Source organism: Capricornis sumatraensis, chromosome 16 (assembly GCF_032405125.1).
Source record: "Capricornis sumatraensis isolate serow.1 chromosome 16, serow.2, whole genome shotgun sequence".
NCBI lineage: Eukaryota > Metazoa > Chordata > Mammalia > Artiodactyla > Bovidae > Capricornis > Capricornis sumatraensis.
This window is the reverse complement of record NC_091084.1, coordinates 19,600,763-19,622,205: the sequence shown is the minus strand read 5'-3', so window position 1 is coordinate 19,622,205 and position 21,443 is coordinate 19,600,763. Positions and strand designations below refer to the sequence as shown.

General features: G+C 37.3%; 1 protein-coding gene across 1 annotated transcript in view; it reads right to left on the bottom strand.

Moving 5' to 3' along the window:
* The window catches only part of CUL5 (cullin 5), a 120,886-nt gene that overhangs the window by 58,657 nt on the left and 40,786 nt on the right, over positions 1-21,443 (bottom strand). The window contains exon 3 of the mRNA XM_068988851.1: positions 11,336-11,435. Within this exon, the coding sequence (XP_068844952.1) occupies positions 11,336-11,435 (100 nt within the window). The remainder of the gene's footprint in view (positions 1-11,335; positions 11,436-21,443) is intronic.

Below are 21,443 nucleotides of genomic sequence, written 5' to 3'. Positions count from 1 at the left end.
TGGAGGGCATACACAAAATCTTGTGTGCATAAAGAACCACAAGAAAGGAGTAGTGATCCCACAGGAGATTGAGCCAGACTTACCTGCTACTGTTGGAGGGTCTCCTGCAGAGGTGTGAGATGGCAGTGGCTCACCATGACACTGACAGCAGCAATTCTAGGAAGTGCCACTGACACTGGAGGATGCCGTCTACCCTACAATAGAGCCTACAGACTCCAGGGCTGGGTTGCTTCAGGCTAAACAACTAACAAGGAGGGAGCACAGCCCATCCATTAGCATAAAATGGGATTAAAGTTTTATCGATCATGGTGCTGCCCACCAGAGCAAGACCCAGTTTTTCCCACTGACAGTCCCTCCCATGAGGAAGCTTGAGCAGTCCTCTTAGACAGCCTCATCCACCAGACGGCAGACAGAAGAACCAAGAAGAACTACAATTCTGCAGCCTCCAGAATAAGAACAACAATCACAAAAAGTTAAATAAAATGAAAAGGCAGAGGATTACATCCCAGATGAAGGAACAAGATAAAATCCAGAAAAGCAATTAAACGATATGGAGATAAGCAACCTTCCAGAAAAAGAATTCAGAATAATAACAGTGAAGATGATCCAGAATCTTCAAAAAAGAATGAAGAGGATGTAAGAAATGTTCACCGAAGACCTAGAAGAACTAAAGTGAGAACCAACAGAGATAGACAACACACTAGAAAGAATAACAAAATAACTGTGGTAAGAGAATGGATAAGTGACCTGGAAGATGGAATGGCTGAAATCACTGCTTTTTATATTCTGTTTTGACAGAATATAAAAGAAGAATGAAAAAAAAAAAAAGTACAGCCTAAAGACCCCTGGGACAACCTAAAACACACCAACTTTTGTATTATAGGGGTCCCAGAAGGAGAAGAGAGAGAAAGGACTCAGGAAAGTATTTGAAGAGATAACAGATGAAAACCTCCCTAACATGGGAAAAGAAATAGTCAACAAAGTCTAGGAAGCAGAGAGTCCCAGATAGGATAAACCCAAAGATGAAGACACTGAGACACATAGCAATCAAACTGCCAAAAATTAAAGATAAACATAAAATATTAAAAACAATAAGGGAAAAATGACACACACACAAAAGACATACAAAGGAACTCCCATATGATTATCAGCTGATTTCTCAACAGAAACTCTGCAAGTCAGAAGAGGGTGGCACAGTATATTTAAAGTGATGGAAGGAAAGAACCTATAAGCAAGAAAACTCTACCCAGCAAGGATCTTGTTTAGATTTGATAGAAAAATCCAAAGCTTTACAGACAAGCAAAAGTTAAGAGCATTCAGCACCACAAAACCAGCTTTACAACAAATGCTAAAGAAATTTCTCTAGGAAGGAAACACAAGAGAAAGAAAAACATAAAAATAAGCCTAAAACAATTAAGAAAGTGGTGCCACCAAGGGAGCCCAATAGGATCATACATATTCATAGTTACGTTAAATGTAAATGTATTAAATGCAGAAGCGAAAGACACAGACTGGCTGGGCGAATAGAAAAAGAAGACCCATATCTACAAGAGACCTACCTCAGATCTAGGGATACTTACAGACTGAAAGTAAACAAATGGGAGAAGGTAGTCCATACAAATGGAAATCAAAAGCCAGAGTAGCAATATTCATAGCAGACAAAACAGACTTTAAAACACAGACTGTTGTAGGAGACAAAGTAGGACAGGACATAATGATCAAGGGATCAATCCAAGAAGAAGATATAACAATTATAAGTAAATAAGCACTCAACATATAAGGCAAATACTAATAACTATAAAGGAAGAAATTGACAGCAACACAATAATAGTGGGGGGCTTAAACATCCCACTTTCATTAATGCACAGATCATCCACAGAAAATTTATAAGGAAACACAGGCCTTAAATAAATGACACATTAGATCTGATAGACTTAAGTGATATTTATAGAGCCCTCCACCGAAAAGCAGCAGACTATACATTCTTCTCAGTGCACACAGAACATCCTCCAGAACTGATCACATGCTGGGTCACAAGGTGAACCTTGGTAAATTTAAGAAAACTGAAATCATATCCAGTATCTAGTCTGATCATAACACTGAGACTAGAAATAAACAAGGGGAAAAAAAACTGTAAAAAACACAAACATGTGCCAGCTAAACAATATGTTACTAAACAACCAATTGATCACTGAAGAAATGAAAGCGAAAATTAAAAAATAACTAGGGACAATAATGATGAAAGCACAATGGTCCAAAACCTATGGGATGAAGCAAAAGCAGTTCTAAGAAAGAAGTTTACAGCAATACAATCAAGAAACAAGAAAAATCTCAAAGAACCTAAGCTACACCTAAAGAAACTAGAGAAAGGAGGACAAACAAAACCTAAAGGTAGTAGAAGGAAACAAATTATAAACATCTTGGCAGAAATAAATAAAATAGAGACAAAACAATCACAAAGGTCAATGAACTGAAAGCTGGCTCTTTGAAAAAATAAACAAAATTGATCAACCTTTAGCCAGACTCAGCAATATAAAAAGGGTGAAGACTCAAAGCAATAAAATTATAAATGAAAAAGAAGTTACAACTGACTCCAAAGAAACCAAGGATCATATGAGACTACTATGAGCAACTGTATGCTAATAAAATGGACAACCTGGAAGAAATGGACAAATTCTTAGAAAGGTACAGTATCCCTAGACTGAATAGGGAAGAAACAGAAAGTATGAACAGACCAATCACAAGCACTGAAATTCCAACCGTGACTGTCATTTAGAGAAGATTAACATTTAGAGAAGAGTTCACATCTATGCTTCTGAAACTGTTCCCAAAAAATTGATGAGGAAGGAAAACTTCCAACTTCCAAACTCATTCTATGAGGCTCCCATTGCCCTGATACAAAATCAGACAAAGATACCACACACAAAAAAGAAAATTACAGGCCAGTAACACTGATGAACACAGATTCAAAAACCCTCAACAAAACACTAGCAATCTGCATCCAACAATACATTAAAAAGATCATTCACCATGATCAAGAGGGATTCATCCCAGGGATACAAGGATTTTTCAATATCTGCACATCAATCTATATGACACGTCACATCAACACGTTGAAGAATAAAAACAGTATGATCTCAATAGATGCAGAAAATTTTCACAAAATTCAGAACCCATTTTATGATAAAAACTCTCCAGAGAGTGGGCACAGAGGGAACATAACTTGAACAGAATAAAGGCCATATACGACAAACCTATAAGTAACATCATATTCAATGGTGAAAAGCTGAAAGCATTTCCTCTAAGATCAGGAAAAAGACTAGGATGTCTACTCTCACCTTTATTCAACATAGTTTTCAAAGTCCTTGCTACAGCAATCAGAGAAGAAAAGAAAGTAAAGGGAATCTAAATTGGAAAAGAAGTTAAACTGTCACTGTTTGCAGAAAGTAATACTATACATAGAAGATCCTAAAGATGCCAACAAAAAACTACTAGTGCTCATCACTGAGTTTAGTAAAGGTGCAGGTTACAAAATTAATACACAGTAATCCGTTGCATTTCTATACACTAACAATGAAAGACTGGAAAGAAAAATTCAAGAAACAATTACATTTACCATCACATCAAAAAGAATAAAATACCTACAAATAAACCTACCTAAATGGACAAAAGACTTGTACCCCCAAAACTGCAAGACACTGTTGAAAGAAAAAGACAAACAGATGGAAAGTCATACCATGTTCATGTGTTGGAAGAATCAATATAGTCAAAATAACTATACTGCCTAAGGCAATCTACAGATCCAATGCAATCTCTATCAAATTACCAATGATATTTTTCATAGAACTAGAACAAAAAAATCTTAAAATCTATATAAAGACACATAAGATACCAAACAGCCGGGCAACCTTGGGAAAGAAAAACAGAGCTAGAGGAAATCAGACTCCCTAACTTCAGACTATACTACAAGCTACAGTCATCAAAACAGTATGGTCCTGGCACAAAAAACAGAAATATAAATCAATGCAACAGAATAGAAAACCCAGAAATAAATCCATGCACTTACGGTCAATTAATCTATGGCAAAAGAGGCAAGACTACATGTTGGAAAGACACCGTTCAACAAATGGTGCTGGGAAACTGGACAGCTACGTGTAAAAAAAAAAAAAAAGATAATTCTTTAATACCATACACAAAAATAAGCTCAAAATGGATTGGAGACCTAAATGTGAGACTGGACACTATGAAACTCCTAGAGGAAAACAGGTAGAACACTCTCTGACATAAATGGCAGCAGTATCTTTTTTGATCCATCTCACAGAATAATGGAAATAAAAGCAAAAATAAACAAACAGGATGTACTTAAAGCAAAAGGGTTCACACAGCAAAGGGAACCATAGGAAAACAAAAAGAGAGCCCACAAACTGGGAAATGATGTGGAAAACAAGGGTCTCCAGAATTTACAAATATCTCATGATGCTTAACAACATCAAAACAAACAACCCAATCAAATATTGGGCAGAAGCGTTAAATAGGCATTTCTCCAAAGAAGACATACAGATGGCCAAGAGAACATAAAAAGATGTTCAACATCACTAATTTACAGAGAAATGCAAACCAGAACTACAATGAAATATCACTTCACACCAGTCAAAATGGCTATCATCAAAAAATCCATAAACATAAATGCTGGAGAAGGTTTGTAGAGAAGGTAACCCTCCTACACTGTTGATGGGAATGTAAACAGGTAGATACACTATAGCGACCAGTATGGAGGTTCCTTAAAAAGAATAAAAATAAAGCTACCATATGATCCTGCAGTCCCATTCCTGAGCATGTATCTGGAGAAAAAAATGATCCAAAAAGATACAAGCAACTGTGCTCACTGAAGCACTGTTTAATAGCCAAGACATGGAACCAACCTAAATGCCAGTCAACAGAGGAATGGATAAAGAAGATGTGGACATATATATAATGGAATATTACTCAGCCATTAGAAAGAGCGAAATAATGCCATTTGCAGCAACATGAATGGACCGAGAGATTGCCACACTGAGTGAAGGAAGACAGAGAAGGAGAAATAGCATAGCACATCCCTTCTATATGGACTCTAAAAAGAAATGATACAAATGAATTTCCTTATAAAACAGAAACACTCATAGACTTAAAAGGACAAACTTATGGTTACCTGTACACACTGCTATATTTAAAATGGATAACCAAAAAATACCTGCTATATAACATATGGAACTCTGTTCAATACTATGTGGCAGTCTGGATGGGAGGGGAGATTGGGGAAGAACAGATACATGTATATATGTGGCTGAGTCCCTTTGCTGTTCACCTGAAACTACCACACTGTTAATCAGCTATACTCCAATACAAAACAAAAAGCTTAAAAAAATGATCTTGAGAAAACTGGTTAGCTTTTTGGAAAAAGAATGAAGTTAGATCCTTACTCCAAAGTATAATTCAAAATAAAGTCCAAATAAACTAAGTGTCCAAAATAAAAAGAACTGGCTAATCAGTTTCTGGATGGAGAAATCCATTACAAACAAAACAAGAAAGGTGGAAGATACCATTAAAAAGATTAATAAAGATTTATAATCTAAATGTTAAAAAAAATAAAAGAAATGATACAAATAAACTTACTTACAAAACAGAAACAGACTCACAGACTAAGAGAACAAACTTAAAGTTGCAAGGGGGTAGGGGAAGAATGGAGAAAGCAATGGCACCCCACTCCAGTACTCCTGCCTGGAAAATCCCATGGACAGAGGAGCCAGGTAGGCTGCAGTCCATGGGGTCGCGAAGAGTCAGACATGACTGAGTGACGTCATTTTCACTTTTCACTTTCATGCATTGGAGAAGGAAATGCCAACCCACTCCAGTGTTCTTGCCTAGAGAATCCCAGGGACAGGGGAGCCTGGTGGGCTGCCGTCTATGGGGTCACACAGAGTCGGACACAACTGAAGTGACTTAGCAGCAGTAGCAGCAGTGGGGGAAGGGATAAGTAGGTAGTTCGAGACTGACATATACACAGTGCTAAATTTAAAATAGTATTGATGTATGGTAGAAACCCACATAATATTATAAAGTGATTATACTTCAATTAAAAATTAATACACTTTAAAAAATAATAAAATGGATAACCAACAAGGGCCTACTAAAAAGCACTGTATAATTCTCCTCAATGTTATGTGGAAGCCTGGGTGGGAGGGGACTCTGCAGGAGACAGATACATGTATATGTATGGCTGAGTCCCTCTCAGTTCCCCTGAAACTACTGTAACAGTGTTAACTGGCTATATCACAACACAAAATAAAAAGTTAAAACAAAAAAAAAAGCTCACAAACACAGATCCAAATGGAAAAGGAAACAGTTTTCATTCTAATCCACCAATTACAAATGCGTTTTGTAGAAAAAAATATTGCCAACAAATAAAGTCCAAGATCAGATGGTTTCACTGCTGAATTTATCAAACATTTAAAGTAGAACTAAACTGGAGCCTATTATACAGAGTGAAGCAAGCCAGAAAGAAAAACACCAATACACTATACTAACGCATATATATGGAATTTAGAAAGATGGTAACGATAACCCTGTATGCGAGACAGCAGAAGAGACACAGATGTATAGAACAGTCTTTTGGACTCTGTGGGAGAGGGAGAGGGTGGGATGATTTGGGAGAATGGCATTGAAACATGTATACTGTCATATATGAAATGAATCGCCAGTCCAGGTTCGATGCATGATACTGGATGCTTGGGGCTGGTGCACTAGGACGACCCGGAGGGATGGTACGGGGAGGGAGGAGGGAGGGGGGTTCAGGATGGGGAACTGGTGTGTACCTGTGGTGGATTCATGTTGATGTATGGCAAAACCAATACACGGAAAAAAAAAAAAAAAGTAGAACTAATACTAATCCTTCTCAAACTCTTTTAGAAAACAGAATTGGAGGGAACACTTCCAAACTCATTTATTAGCCTAGCATTACCCAAATCCCAAAATCAGACAAGGAAGCCAAAAGAAAGTTGCAAATCAGAATCGCTGATGAATGTCGATATAAGGAATTCTGAAAAAAAATCAGCAAGCCAAATTCCACAGCATCATACACCATGATCAAGTAGGATTTTATTTCAGGCATTTAAGAATGGGTCCACACTTAAAAATTAATGAATGTGATACACCACATTAACAAAATGAATTAAAACCATGATCATCTCAATGGATACAGAAGAAAGCATTTGACAAAACTCAACATATATTTATGATTAAAAACTTTCAACAAAGTAGGTATAGAGGGAATGTACCTCAACTTAATAAAGAACAAGCCCAAAGCTAACATTATATTCAATGGTAAAAAGTTGAAAGCTATTCTTCTAAGATCAGGAATAAGACAAGGATGCCTACTCTTACCATTCCTATCCAACACTACTGGAAGTCTTATCCAGAGCAATTAGTTAGGAAAAAGAAATAAAAGGCACCCTAATTGGAAAGAAAGAAGTAAAACTGTCACTACTTGTAGATGACATGATACTATATATAGGAAACACTAGAGACTCCATTAAGAAATAAATAAATTCAGTAAAATTACAGGATGGAAAAATCAATATACAAAAATCTCCTGAGTTTTTATACACTAATAACAAACTATCAAAAAGATATTAGGGGGAAAATATCCCAGTTAAAATCTCATCTGAAAGAACAAAATATCTAAGAACATTAATAAATTTAAGAGGTAAAAGACCTACACTGAACACTGATAAAAGAAACTAAGACACAAATAAATGAAAAGATATTCTGTGCTTACAGATTGTTAAAATTCTATTGTTAAAATGTCCCCTCTACTCAAAGTAGTATAGGTTTGTTATAATATCTATCAGAATTTTAATGAATTTTTCACAGAAATAGTACCAAGAATACTAAAATTTGTAGAACTATAAAAGACCCTGGATAGCCAAAGTAGTCCTGAGAAATAACAAAGCTGGAGGCATCATGCTTCCTGACTCCAAATTACTTTACAAAGCTAGAATTAGAACAGTATGGTACTGGCATAAAAGGGTCTTCCCTGGTGGCTCAACAATAAAAAATTATCCTGCCAATCAACAGTGTTACAAAGAGTTGAGCATCACTTACCGACTAAACAACAACAACAAATGGAACAAAGTGAATACGTTGTTCAATAAAGTTTCTGGTGAAACTGAAAAATGTGTCTCATTTTTACTTAAAAACAAAAGGAACCTTTTGGCCGACTCAATACAGCATGGTGACTACAGTTAGTAATAGAATAGCACACATTTGAAAGTTGCTAAGAAAAGTAAATCTTGAAAGTTCTCATCATAAGAAAAAAATTTTGTAACTATGTGTGGTGATGGATATGAAGTAGACTTATTGTGGTAATCATTTTGCAATACGTACATATCATTTTACAAAATATACAAATATCAAATAACTTTGTTGTATACCTAAAACTAGCATAACGTTATATGTCAATTATACCTAAAACAAAACTTGTGCACAAATGTTCACAGTACCATTATTCAAAATAGACAAAAAGTAGTAACACTCCAATGTCTATCAATGACAAATAGGTAAACAAAATACAGCATAGTCATACAATGGAATAGGTCTTTCCTGATGACTCAGTTGGTAAAGAGTCTGCCTGCAATGTGGGAGACCTGGATGCAATCCCTGGGTCAGGAAGATCCCCTGTAGAAGGAAATGGCAACCCACTCCAGTATTCTTGCTTGGAGAATTCCATGGACAGAGAGGAACCTGGTGGGCTCCAGTCCATGGGATCACAAAGAGTCAGACACACAACTAAGTGACTAACACTTTCACTTTCATACAATGGAGTATTACTCACCCATAAGAAGGAATGAAATAGTGCTAAATTGTACAACATAGATGAAACTTGAAAAACATTACTCCAAGCAAAAGATGCTAGTCATAAAAGGCCGAATATTATAGGATTCCATTTATAGGAAATGTCTAGGATAAATAAATCCACAGGAACAGAAAGTAGATTACTGTTTGCCAAAGGGAAGGGGGAGTTTATGGGGGAGTAACTGCTAATAGGTACAGAGTTTCTATTAATATCTGGGCTGATGTATGTGTTAGTCACTCAGTCTTGCCAGACTCTTTGTAACCCCACGGACTGTAGCCTACCAGGCTCTTCTGTTCATGGAATTCTCCAGGCAAGAATACTGGAGTGGGTTACCATTTCCTTCTCCAAACTGGGCTGATAAAAATATTCTAAAGTTAGGCAATAAACACACAAAATTATAAAGTTTTAAAAGGAATTTTCTGGTATGCAAATTTATCTCAATTTTTTTTTAAAAAGATCCTAATCTATTTCTCCACTGGACTTTAGCAGGTCCTGTGATTAACTATGACCAAGGAATGCTGCAGATGTGACTCTGATACTTCTGAGCCAAGATCTCAAGAGGTTTGCAAGACTCCACTATCACCTCAAAGACTGGATTCCTTGAGAACGAAAAACCACATGAGGGGGAAAAAGCCCCAGAAGGAAGCCAGTACAGTGCCAAACACCAGAAATAAAAAAAAAGCTCTCTTAGACCATCCAGTCCTTGCAGATCCACCACCTTACTGCTGCCACATTAATAAGCTTAGGCAAAATCAGGCAAGCCTAGCCCAAAATGCTAAGTCACTGAATTATGTACAAATAGGAGAGTTATGTTAATCTTTCGGAGAAGGCATGGCACCCCACTCCAGTACTCTTGCCTGGAACATCCCATGGACAGAGAAGCCTAGTAGGCTACAGTCCATGGGATTGCTAAGAGTCGGACCAGTGTTCTTGCCTGGAGAATCCCAGGGATGGGGGAGCCTGGTGGGCTACCGTCTATGGAGTCGCACAGAGTCGGACACAATTGAAGCGACGCAGCAGCAGCAGCAGCAGCAACAAGATAAGCTCAATTAGTCTAGTAATTGAGTCTACTAAACTCACAAAGCTAGGTCTTCTTAAAAATGTTTTAAAATTATATACTTATGTCTGGCACCGCTGGTCCTGAAATTTAACTGGTCTGAATTACTGGCGCTAAATCCTAGCTTCAAGTTCTTGCTAAGGTCTGCATTCCAAACTTTTCGGATCAAGTTACAGTGAAACACTGAAGATATTTTGTTTTCTAGTATGAAATATATTTCTAAGATGATTCTTTCTGAGCCCATTTCCAGAAACTAAAGAATAATACTTTGTCGATTTGAAATAAACATGATTTATCTTCATCAAAAGTCATTAACAGATAAGCTGATATGCTTTCCAATTCAAGAAGAAACAATTTTTCCTTAAACAGTTCTAGAAAAATGTATCTTTCGATTAAATTGTGATATTGAAAGATTTAATTTTTCTAAGCAAAGTTGAGATGATTTATTTTCATTAAAAGATAATTTTCGTATAAAACTCTAATTTTTAAAAAATCACTGATCAACATGGCAGAATTAATGGTATCTATCAACAATAAGACATTTCATTTTGTAAGTAATATCCAATGTGACATCATCCTTATTTCATCAGAATGAAATATATACCAATCATATATTCAATTTCAGTCAAGTCATATATTCATTTTTAATTTGCAACTGCTAATACATTAATATTCAACAAAATTTCTAACAGACTTTTACTAATGTTGTACAAGGTAACGATGCAAAAATTCAAATAAAGAATAAGAAATTCTAACTCTATTTTTCAAACTTTATTTTATAGAAAGGAAAATAACCTTATGTTCTTAGGCCTTTCTTCAAAGTGATAAACAATGCATCAGTGATGCCAGAGTTGATCTGAAATAACACTTTACCTCTGCATTAATTTTTCCCAAAAGACAAAAGTGTCAGTAAAGACAAAACAAACACACACCTAAATGAGCTCTGCCTTCATTTTAAAATTAAACATGTATACACAGTACCAACCCAAGAATACTGAATTTCAGCTCAGCAGGAGCAATGCGAAAGACAGTCCAAGAATTATACAGTCAGACAATTATTCAGAATCGAAAAAAACTACTGTCAGCCTGAAAAGAGGTATTAATTGTGAAGAAAAAAAAAGATTTATGTGGACTGATGTGTGGCCAATAATAATGGTGGGGGAGTCTAACGAATGTATAAGAATGAAATTCTTTATAGCGTCTTTTAATTGAGGTAACTAAATATTTGTTTGAAAGAAATGCCACTATGGGAGGAGAAAACAATAAATGACTATCATTTCATTGAAAAATTTTAACTAGCAAGTGTGTCAAAGTTTATGTGATATTTTAAAATTACTTCAGGATGATACTGAGTAAAGTCTTAAACAATATAAAGACGCAAAACTTACTGCCTGTGCTTGCTTAATAAACTCAAGAATATCTTCTTTTAAAGCCTGATGAATTTTTGCTGGGCCTTTATCATCCCAGAGACAGACTGCATGTACATCCCTGTAAAAAATAAAGCAGGTAAACAAACATTAACACTGGAACAAGAACAAACACAAAACTGTTTTGTTTCAATACAAACATGGATCATGCTAAGAGTGCTTGAATTCATTTATATGAACCAAGCATTCTTTGTAAGGTTTCTCATACAGGTACACTTGCTTCTATTTTTATTTTCTGTGTTACTGTTTTCCTTACATCTTTGCCAGTTTTTTGATTACATTTATAAATTTAAAAAGTATCTCCGAATCAGACTTCCAAAGTTAAATCTACCAAAATTTTCTTGTGCAAAGACAACTATAAATTCTTTAATATGTAACACAATATATGTATATATATACACATATAAACTATCCGTTTTTAGAAAGTTAGTAATTTAAATACTATTACAACAAAACTCCAAATTTCTCCCAAATATTCATCACATTAACACATCAATTATCACTGTGCCTCCTTTATTTAGAACACACATATACTCACTGCTGATTCACGTTACTGTACAGCAGAAACTAACACAACATTGTAAAGCAATTACAGTCCATTTAAAAGATAAATCTCAAAAATTTAAGAGAAAAAAAGAAAAAAGTGACTATTTCAACTTTCTAATACAACAAAATACAAAATTTAACTTTTCAGAAAAAAAAGAACTATAATCGATTGAAATCAAAAAATAAATAGAGGGCTTCTCTGTCAGCTTGGTGGTAAAGAATCTGCCTGTGTCTGATCACTGGGTCGGGAAGATTCCCCTGGAGAAGGAAATGGCATCCCACTTCAGTATTTTTGCCTGAGAAATCCCATGGACACAGGAGCCTGATGGACTACAGTCTGGGGTCGCAAAAGAGTCAAACATGACTTAGCGACTAAACAACAACAAAATAAACAGAAAGAAAAGCTCTTTAAACTCTAAAGCTGACATATTTTACCCAAAAGGTCATTCATTATATAAACATATTTAATATTAATACATGTTCACAGAATGAGTTTTTTAATTACTACATAGTACAGCAGGGAAACGTAACAAAAGCTAGAGTCTTATACTGTGTGTACATGTGTGCACTCACACACAAGCACTTAGTCTGACTCTTTGCAACCCCATTGACTGGGGCCCCACAGTCTCCTCTGCAGAATTTTCTAGGCAAAAATTGCCTGGAAAAGTTGCCATTTCCTTCTTCAGGGGATCTTCCCCACTCAGGCACTGAACCCCAGTCTCTTGTGTCTCCTGCATTGGCAGGCAGGTTCTTTACCAGCTGAGCCACCAGGGAATATAGTCTTATACTGGGGATTCTCTTACTCAAAAAATGTTCCCCAGTACTTTATAGAGCCCTATATATACTTTAAAATCTACATTATGATTTTTAAAAAAGCAGAAAAGGCCAAAAAAATTATCTCTAGAATCCTAACATATAATAATGGCCAAATAGTTTGTTTTATATTCAGATTCTTAGGGGCATAATCATAACCCAAAATTTTGTCTATATATTAATTTGAACTTGTTTTCATCATTTGTTAAATTCAGCTTAATAGTGGCATCTGGTCCAGAGTAGATGTAGTTAAGCACACAAATATTTGTTAAATAACATAATAGGTAACATCCAACTGCTCATGCTGTGCTAAATCGCTTCAGTCATGTCTGACTCTTTGCGACCCTAAGGTCTGTAGCCAGTCAGGCTCCTCTTCCATGGAACTCTCCAGGCAAGAACACGGGAGTGGGTTGCCATGCCCTCCTCCAAGGGATCTTCCCAACCCAAGGATCGAACCCACGTCTCTTACATCTCCTGCACTGGCAGACAGGTTTTTTTACCACTAGCACCACCTGAGAAGCCTCATCCAACTGCTGTGTGTCAGCTGCTCAGCTGTGTCAGATTCTTTACAACTTCATGGATTGGGGCCTGCCAGGCTCCTCAGTCCATGGGATTTCCAGGCAAGAATACTTGAGTGGGTTGCCATTCCCTTTTCCAGGGGATCTTCCCAACCCAGGGATCAAACACAGGTCTCCTGCACTGCAGGCAGATTCTTTACCATCTGAACCACCAGGGAAAGCCCTCCAACTGCTTCAGTTCAGTTCAGTCACTCAGTCGTGTCCAACTTGCGACCCAATGAATCGCAGCACGCCAGGCCTCCCTGTCCATCACCAACTCCCGGAGTTCACTCAGACTCACGCTCATCCAGTCAGTGATGCCATCCAGCCATCTCATCCTCTGTCGTCCCCTTCTCCTCCTGCCCCCAATCCCTCCCAGCATCACAGTCTTTTCCAATGAGTCAACTCTTCGCATGAGGTGGCCAAGGTACTGGAGTTTCAGCTTTAGCATCATTCCTTCCAAAGAACACCCAGGACTGATCTCCTTTAGAATGGACTGGTTGGATCCCCTTGCAGTCCAAGGGACTCGCAAGTCTTCTCCAACACCACAGTTCAAAAGCATCAATTCTTCGGCACTCAGCTTTCTTCACAGTCCAACTCTCACATCCATACATGACCACTGGAAAAACCACAGCCTTGACTAGACAGACCTTTGTTGGCAAAGTAATGTCTCTGCTTTTGAATATGCCATCTAGGTCGGTCATAACTTTCTTCCAAGGAGTAAGCGTCTTTTAATTTCATGGCTGCAGTCACCATCTGCAGTGATTTTGGAGCCCCCCAAAATAGAGTCTGACACTGTTTCCACTGTTTCCCTATCTATTTCCCAACTGCTCTCTGCTGCTGCTGCTGCTAAGTCACTTCAGTCGTGTCCGACTCTGTGCAACCCCATAGACGGCAGCCCACTAGGCTCCCCCGTCCCTGGGATTCTCCAGGCAAGAATACTGGAGTGGGTTGCCATTTCCTTCTCCAATGCATGAAAGTGCAAAGTGAAAGTGAAGTTGCTCAGTAGTGCCGAACTCTTAGCGACCCCATGGACTGCAGCCTACCAGGCTCCTCCGTCCATGGGATTTTCCAGGCAAGAGTTCTGGAGTGGGGTGCCATTGCCTTCTCCTCCCAACTGCTTACTATATGCTAAATACTATTCTAAGCTGTTTTAACTCAACCTTCACAGCAACGCTGATATAGTACAGTTTTATTGCTATCTTAGAGATGGGGAAACTGAGGCAGAGAAAAGTTATGTAACATTCCCAAGATTACACAGCTAGTATACAGTGAACACAGGCAACTGGGCTCCAGAGCCCACTATCAAACTGTTTTCTCTTAATTTACTCTTACACCTCTCCAATCCATCCAACAGTCCAACAGTAGCTAGGATGATCTTCATAAAATTCAAATTACATCTTTTTGCCTCTGTATTTGTGGCTTTCCAGGAGGCGCCAGAGGTAAAGAACCTGCCTGCCAATGCAAGAGACTTAAGAGACTCAGGGTTTGATTCCTGGGTCAGGAAGATCCCCTGGAGGAGGAAATGGCAACTCATTCCAGTATTCTTGCCTGGAAAATTCCATGGACAGAGGAGTCTGTCAAGCTACAGTCCACGGGGTCACAAAGAGTCAGACAAACTGAAGTGGCTTAGCAAGCATGCCCACCTCTATATTTAAAATCTTCCAATGGTTTCCCATTGTTCTTTGAATAAAGTACAAAATAGTTAACTGACCTCTGTAATACCTCTGCGATCTCACCTCATGGCTAAAAAAATCTAGAGTTTAAAAGAAAAAACTGATACAAAAATAGATTGATTATATTTCAATAAGTTTACAACTACTAAGGCTATAAACACAAGATGGTTTAGGAACCCAAGGCAAAGGAAAGGGTGGAAATGAGAGGTAAAAAAGGCAGGGTAAAGGGGCAGACTCCCTGGAAGAGATGATTTCTAAGTTTATCTCAAAGAACAAGTGGGATTAGTATCCCTGCTTACTCAGACCCACTGTGACACATGCTGGAAAGGCTCAAATGTGACTTGAGTCTCGTTAGGGCAAGAGAGAATGGTGTGGCACTGGGTCCCCAAGAAAGAGCCAAACTTGTGATCCACATGTCTTCTCCAGCTCCCTTTCCTCAACTTCCAGGAACTTCTGCATGTTGTTACGTCATGGGAGAAGATCGTCAATACACTCTTTCCTATTTGAAACACAATACTTCTCACCACCACACGACAGAACATGTTGAGGCTCCTGGCCAATTCTCATACACATTTTGAGGAATATAATATATATTGTGCTGGCCAAGAAGTTCATTGGGTTTTTTCTGTAAGATGTTATGGAAAAACCCAGAAGAATTTTTGGCTAATCCAATTCTTAAGAAGTATATGATAATACCCTTAAAGCCCTTTATGTTCCTCTTTCTAATCCTACTCTCTCATTCCTCCCCAAAAGTAACTAAGTCTGAATTTGCTGTTTTGGGTTTTCAAGTTTTACAACATACTATGAGGGTTTCTGATTACAGAAATATATCAAATAATATTTTCAAATAATTTTTTTACTCAACGTGTTTCTGATATTTACCCACGAAAGTGCATGTAGTTCTGGTTCATCTGTTACATCAAGCGGCACTTCAACATAAAAGGGAAGGAATGGATGAGCAATAAACATCTGAAATTAAGTCTGAATGAATAAGAACACACTCTCTTGGAACATAAAATCAAAGTGCTTTTAAAAAGGAACCTCTTGGACTTCCCAGGTGGTCCAATGGTTAAGAATCCGCCTGCCAATGTAGGAGACATGGGTTCAATCCCTGACTTGGGAATATCCCACTTGCCGCGCAGCAATTAATTCCACACCACTGAGCCTATTCTCTAGAGCTCACAATCCACAACTAATGATCCCTTGATCTGTAACTAATGAGCCTGCGCCTAGAGCCCATGCTCCACAACAAGAGAAGCCACCACATCACAACAAAGTATCCTCCACTTGCCACAACTAGAGAAAGCTCATGCACAGCAACAAAGACCCAATGTAACCAAAAAATAAATATTTTTTTTAAGTAAAGGAAATTGTTTTTAAATACTTAAGTATATTAAAAAAGTCAAGGAGCTGGGAAATGGGAGAATGATGAAGTAAAAACTTTTTTTAAGGTTTTAAGTGGAGAGACAGAAAGGATGAGAAAAGAAGCAAGAGGTAACAATTATTTCAAAGGTTTCAACTTCTTTAGGTTAAAAAGAAAAGAGAAATACTGTGACTGTGATGCAAAAAAATAGGTATTCTGCTTTTAATTAACAGTAGTACCATATACTACTTTTTTTTTGGTCACATGGCAGGACATGTGGGATCTTACTTCTCTGACCAGGGATTGAACCATTGAACCGGCACCTTTTGTAGTGAAAGCATGGACTCTTAACCATGAGGGAAGGTCCAATATCATATACTTCTGATTGAGAGAAAGGAACCACTAATGGAAGTAAACTTTCAGATTAACAAAAAAAGGAAAAGGAAAAATAAAGAAACAATAGTATTTAATAAGTGGTAAACTATAGAAGGAATAAAAAGTGTATCAGTTATAATATTAAGCCTAAATAAACCATCCCATTAGAAGAGAATATACCTTTCAAAAGGACAGATACTATGATTCTACTTTGTGAGGTACCTAGAATAGATAAATTCAGAGACAAAAAGTAGAATGAAGGTTACCAAAGGCTGGGGGAAAGAGGTACAGTTATTGTTTAATTGGTACAGAGCCTCTGCTTGAGATGTGAATGTTCTAAAAATGGAGAGTGTTGGTGTTTGTACAACATTATGAATGAACTCAATGCCACTGAATCATACACTTGAAAATGGCTAAAATGATAAATTTTGTGCAATGTACAATTTTACAAAAAAAAAATTTAATGGCTTAAGAGATACTAGGTGAGTATAAACTGAAAGAAAGCAGAGTGGCAATATTAGCATCATCCAAAGAAGAATTTAAAGTTATAAGGATTGGTGACAGGAACATCATGTAATGATAAAAAAGCATCATTTATTAATGTATGTCCATTTATTTACACCAAAAATATACATAGTAAAAAGCAAAACAAATAGAAATGTAAAAATGACATATTTGAACACTTTAAAACATCCTGTTATCAGGAGGATGAAAACATCAGGCTCAATCAACAATGGCTTAGATTACTAGATTCTTTTTCTCATATAACAAGAAATTTAGAAGTAGGAAGAGGCTGGTGTTTTGTTCAGAGACTCATCAAGACCTTTCTCTCTCCACTTTTGTCACTTTAGGCAGAACGTGCTAGCACATTAGGTCAAAGGCGGAAAGGGAAGAGGGTGCCAGGCACATTAGTTAAATTCATCTGGAAAGCAAAATCTTCCTAGATGCCCTCCGATAGGTGTATTTGCCAGAATGTGTAATGTGCCCAGCCACTTAGCAGCAAGAAGTGAATATTAAATTATCCAGCCTCCATAGTGGGAGGAACGCAAGGCAAAGGAGTAAGGCCTAGCCAATCAACAGTGTCTGCCAGAGACTTTCTCAACATTTAAAATCTAGAAGAAAAAAATTAAAGACATGCAGGAATTTAAAAATACAATTAATGGAGGAATTCCCTGGCAGTCTCTGTGCTCTCACTATGGAAGCCTTGGGTTCAATCCCTGGTTGGGGAACTTAAATCCCATAAACCAAGGGGCACAGACCAAAAAATAAAAAAGTTAATGTCTATGACTTACTAGGCAGAGATTCTTGCAACTCACAAAAAGATTAATTTTTCCTAAGAGCTCAGGCAAACACACAAAATTTTTTAAAAATAATTTTATAGGTTGTTTCACTGATTATAATCCATAAACAAATAAATTAAAACTTCACTATATAGAATTTCAGTTCCTAGATAATGCATGGATTAAAGAAAAAACAAAAATTACTAACAAGAAAGAGAAAGAAGAACATTTCATACCACAAAACCTATGGTGACCATACAAGTGGTATTAAGAAAAAAATACAGGAGGCAGGGATCAAGATCATCCCCAGGGAAAAGAAATGCAAAAAGGCAAAATGGTTGTCTGAGGAGCCCTTACAAACAGCTGTGAATAGAAGAGAAGCAAAAGGCAAAAGAGAAAAGGAAAGATATACCCATTTGAATGCAGAGTTCCAAAGAATATCAAAGAGAGACAAGAAAGCCTTCCTCAGCGATCAATGCAAAGAAACAGAGAAAAACAACAGAATGGGAAAGACTGTGCCAAAGCCTTTGACTGTGTGATCACAATAAACTGTGGAAAATTCTGAAAGAGATGGGAATAACAGACCACCTGACCTGCCTCTTGAAAAATCTGTATTCAGGTCAGAAGCCAACAGTTAGAACTGGACATGGAACAACAGATTGGTTTGAAATAGGAAGAGGAGTACGTCAAGGCTGTATATTATCACTCTGCTTATTTAACTTGTATGCAGAGTACATCATGAGAAACACTGGGCTGGATGAAGCACAAGCTGGAATCAAGATTGCTGGGAGAAATACAAATAACCTCAAATATGCAGATGACACCACCCTTATGGCAGAAAGTGAAGAACTAAAGAGCCTCTTGATGAAAGTGAAAGAGGAGAGTGAAAAAGTTGGCTTAAAGCTCAACATTCAGAAAATGAAGATCATGGCATCTGATCCCATCACTTCATGACAAATAGATGGGGAAACAGTCGAAACAGTGGCTGACTTTATTTTCTTGGGCTCCAAAATCACTGTAGATTTGTAGATGGTGATTGCAGCCATGAAATTAATAAAGACACTTGCTCCATGGGAAAAAAGTTATGACCAACCCAGACAGCATATTAAAAAGCAGAGATATTACTTTACCAACAAAGGTCTGTCTAGTCAAAGCTATGGTTTTTCCAGTAGTCATGTATGGATGTGAGAGTTAGACTATAAAGAAAGCTGAGCACTGAAGAATTAATGCTTGTGAATTGTGGTATTAGAGAAGACTTTTGAGAGTCCCTTGGACTACAAGGAGATCCAACCAGTTCATCCTAAAGGAAATCAGTCCTGAATACTTTGGCCACGTGATGCGAAGAGCTGACTCATCTGAAAAGACCTGATGCTGGAAAAGACTGAAGGTAGGAGAAGGGAACGACAGAGGATGAGATGGTTGGATGGCATCACTGACTCAATGGACATAAGTCTGAGGAGCTCTAGGAGCTGGTGATGGACAGGGAGGCCTCGTGTTCACAGGGTTGCAAACAGTAGGACACAACTAAGCAACTGAACTAAAGAAAAAAATATTACTTGAAAGCTTTGATTGTAAAGAAAAATGTTGAAAAGAATTTTAAAACTAAGAATCTAATAAAAGAACTAAGAAACCAAAGAACAAAATAAACTGGAGATCAAAAAGAAAACAAAAAAAGGGATATTATTTTTTCTGAATAACTAATTTTTCCCTGTTTTCTTTTTCTATTTTCAATTATTTTGTATTTCATTAATTTTGTCTTTTGTCTTTCCTTCCTTCTTTCTTTAAGTTTAGTTGGCCGGTTTTTTCCTCATTTCTTGAAATAAAAACTTAGACTGTGTACTTTTAGCATTTTCTGTGTAATATATGAATCAAAGGCTATGAATTTGTATGGCACAGTTGGTTCTAATATATTTTGATAAATCATATCCAAGTAATTTTTATAGCTTGATTATGTGAAAAGACCTATAAAATGGATCAACTCCTTAATATCCACATGGAAGAAAAATATGTAGGATTGGGGATAAAAAGTGAGATATAACCACATATACAATATAAGTATACTACTTGTAATTCTAAGGCAACAAATTTCTAAACCTACCGGAAACTGAAATGAGGCGTGCAAACAGATACTTAGTCCCAATTTTAAATGGAATGCTTCCAACATACTATTACTGGGATATAGCTGCTAAGAGACTTAGAGATGATCTTTACCAGTTTAAAGAATAATATTTTCATTTTTTATATTTCATTTTGGAAAGATCCTATGTCTTTTCTCCATCTATTAAGATGATTGATTTCTGATATGATTCTGTCTTGTTCTATTTGTTTTCTGAGTTCAATCTTCATTTCATTATTTCCTCGACTTTTGTTGATTTCTCTCCTCAGCTCTTAAATTTTCAGTTCAAGTTTGTTTTATAACCCCACATGGTTGTGTGAGAACACAGAACTCAGTCTGAAGTGCTGTATTTGTGTTCTACTTCATAGCTGGTTTCTGTGGGACAATTTTTATCACCTAAAACGTTATAATTTATGTACTTTAAAAAATGGTTTTGGATAGGTAATGTCTGCTTTTTTCTATTTACATTCATTTCATGGTCAGGGCTTCCCTGATAGCTCAGTTGGTAAAGAATCCACCTGCCATGCAGGAGACCCCAGTTGATTCCTGGGTTGGGAAGATCTGGTGGAGAAGGGATAGGCTACCCACTCCAATATTCTTTGGCTTCCCTTGTGGCTCAGCTGCTAAAGAATCCACCTGCAGTGCAGGAGACCCCAGTTTGATTCCTGGGTCAGGAAGATCCCCTGGAACAGGGATAGGCTACCCACTCCAGTATTCTTGGGCTTCCCTTGTGGCTCAGCTGGTAAAGAATCTGCCTGCAATGCGGGAGGACCTAGGTTTGATCCCTGGGTTGGGAAGATCCTCTGGAGAAGGGAAAAGCTACCCACTCCAGTATTCTGGCCTGAAGAATTCCATGGACTATATAGTCCGTGGGGTCGCAAAGAGTAGGACACAACTGAGCAACTTTCACTTTCATGGTCAGGATTCCTAGTTCAAGAGCACCTCCTTCAGTTTAGGGTAGTAAAGCCCAGTTTCTTTTATGGCCAGTGTTGATAACAGTGGAGAAAAGGGTTCCATTTTCTGCAGAATCCTTAAATCTTCTAAATATTTTGTTGTCTGAAAATATGTTCATCTTGCCTTGAACATGACTGAAAACTCGACTAGGTAAAGAACACTAAGTTCAAAATAATTTCCCTTTAAATATTTAAAGAAAAACGTGTCAACCTCCTGCTTTCAATTTGGCCAATGAGGTGCATAGACAGTCTGTTTTGCTTGAAAGGTTAACTGGTTTTTTTTTTAATTTCTAAGAATTAGATTATTTTCTTTATCCTTGGAATTCTGAAATTAAAGGCATGTGTAGGCATGATTTTTTTTAGCACTTTCAATATGACAATGGGAAGTGG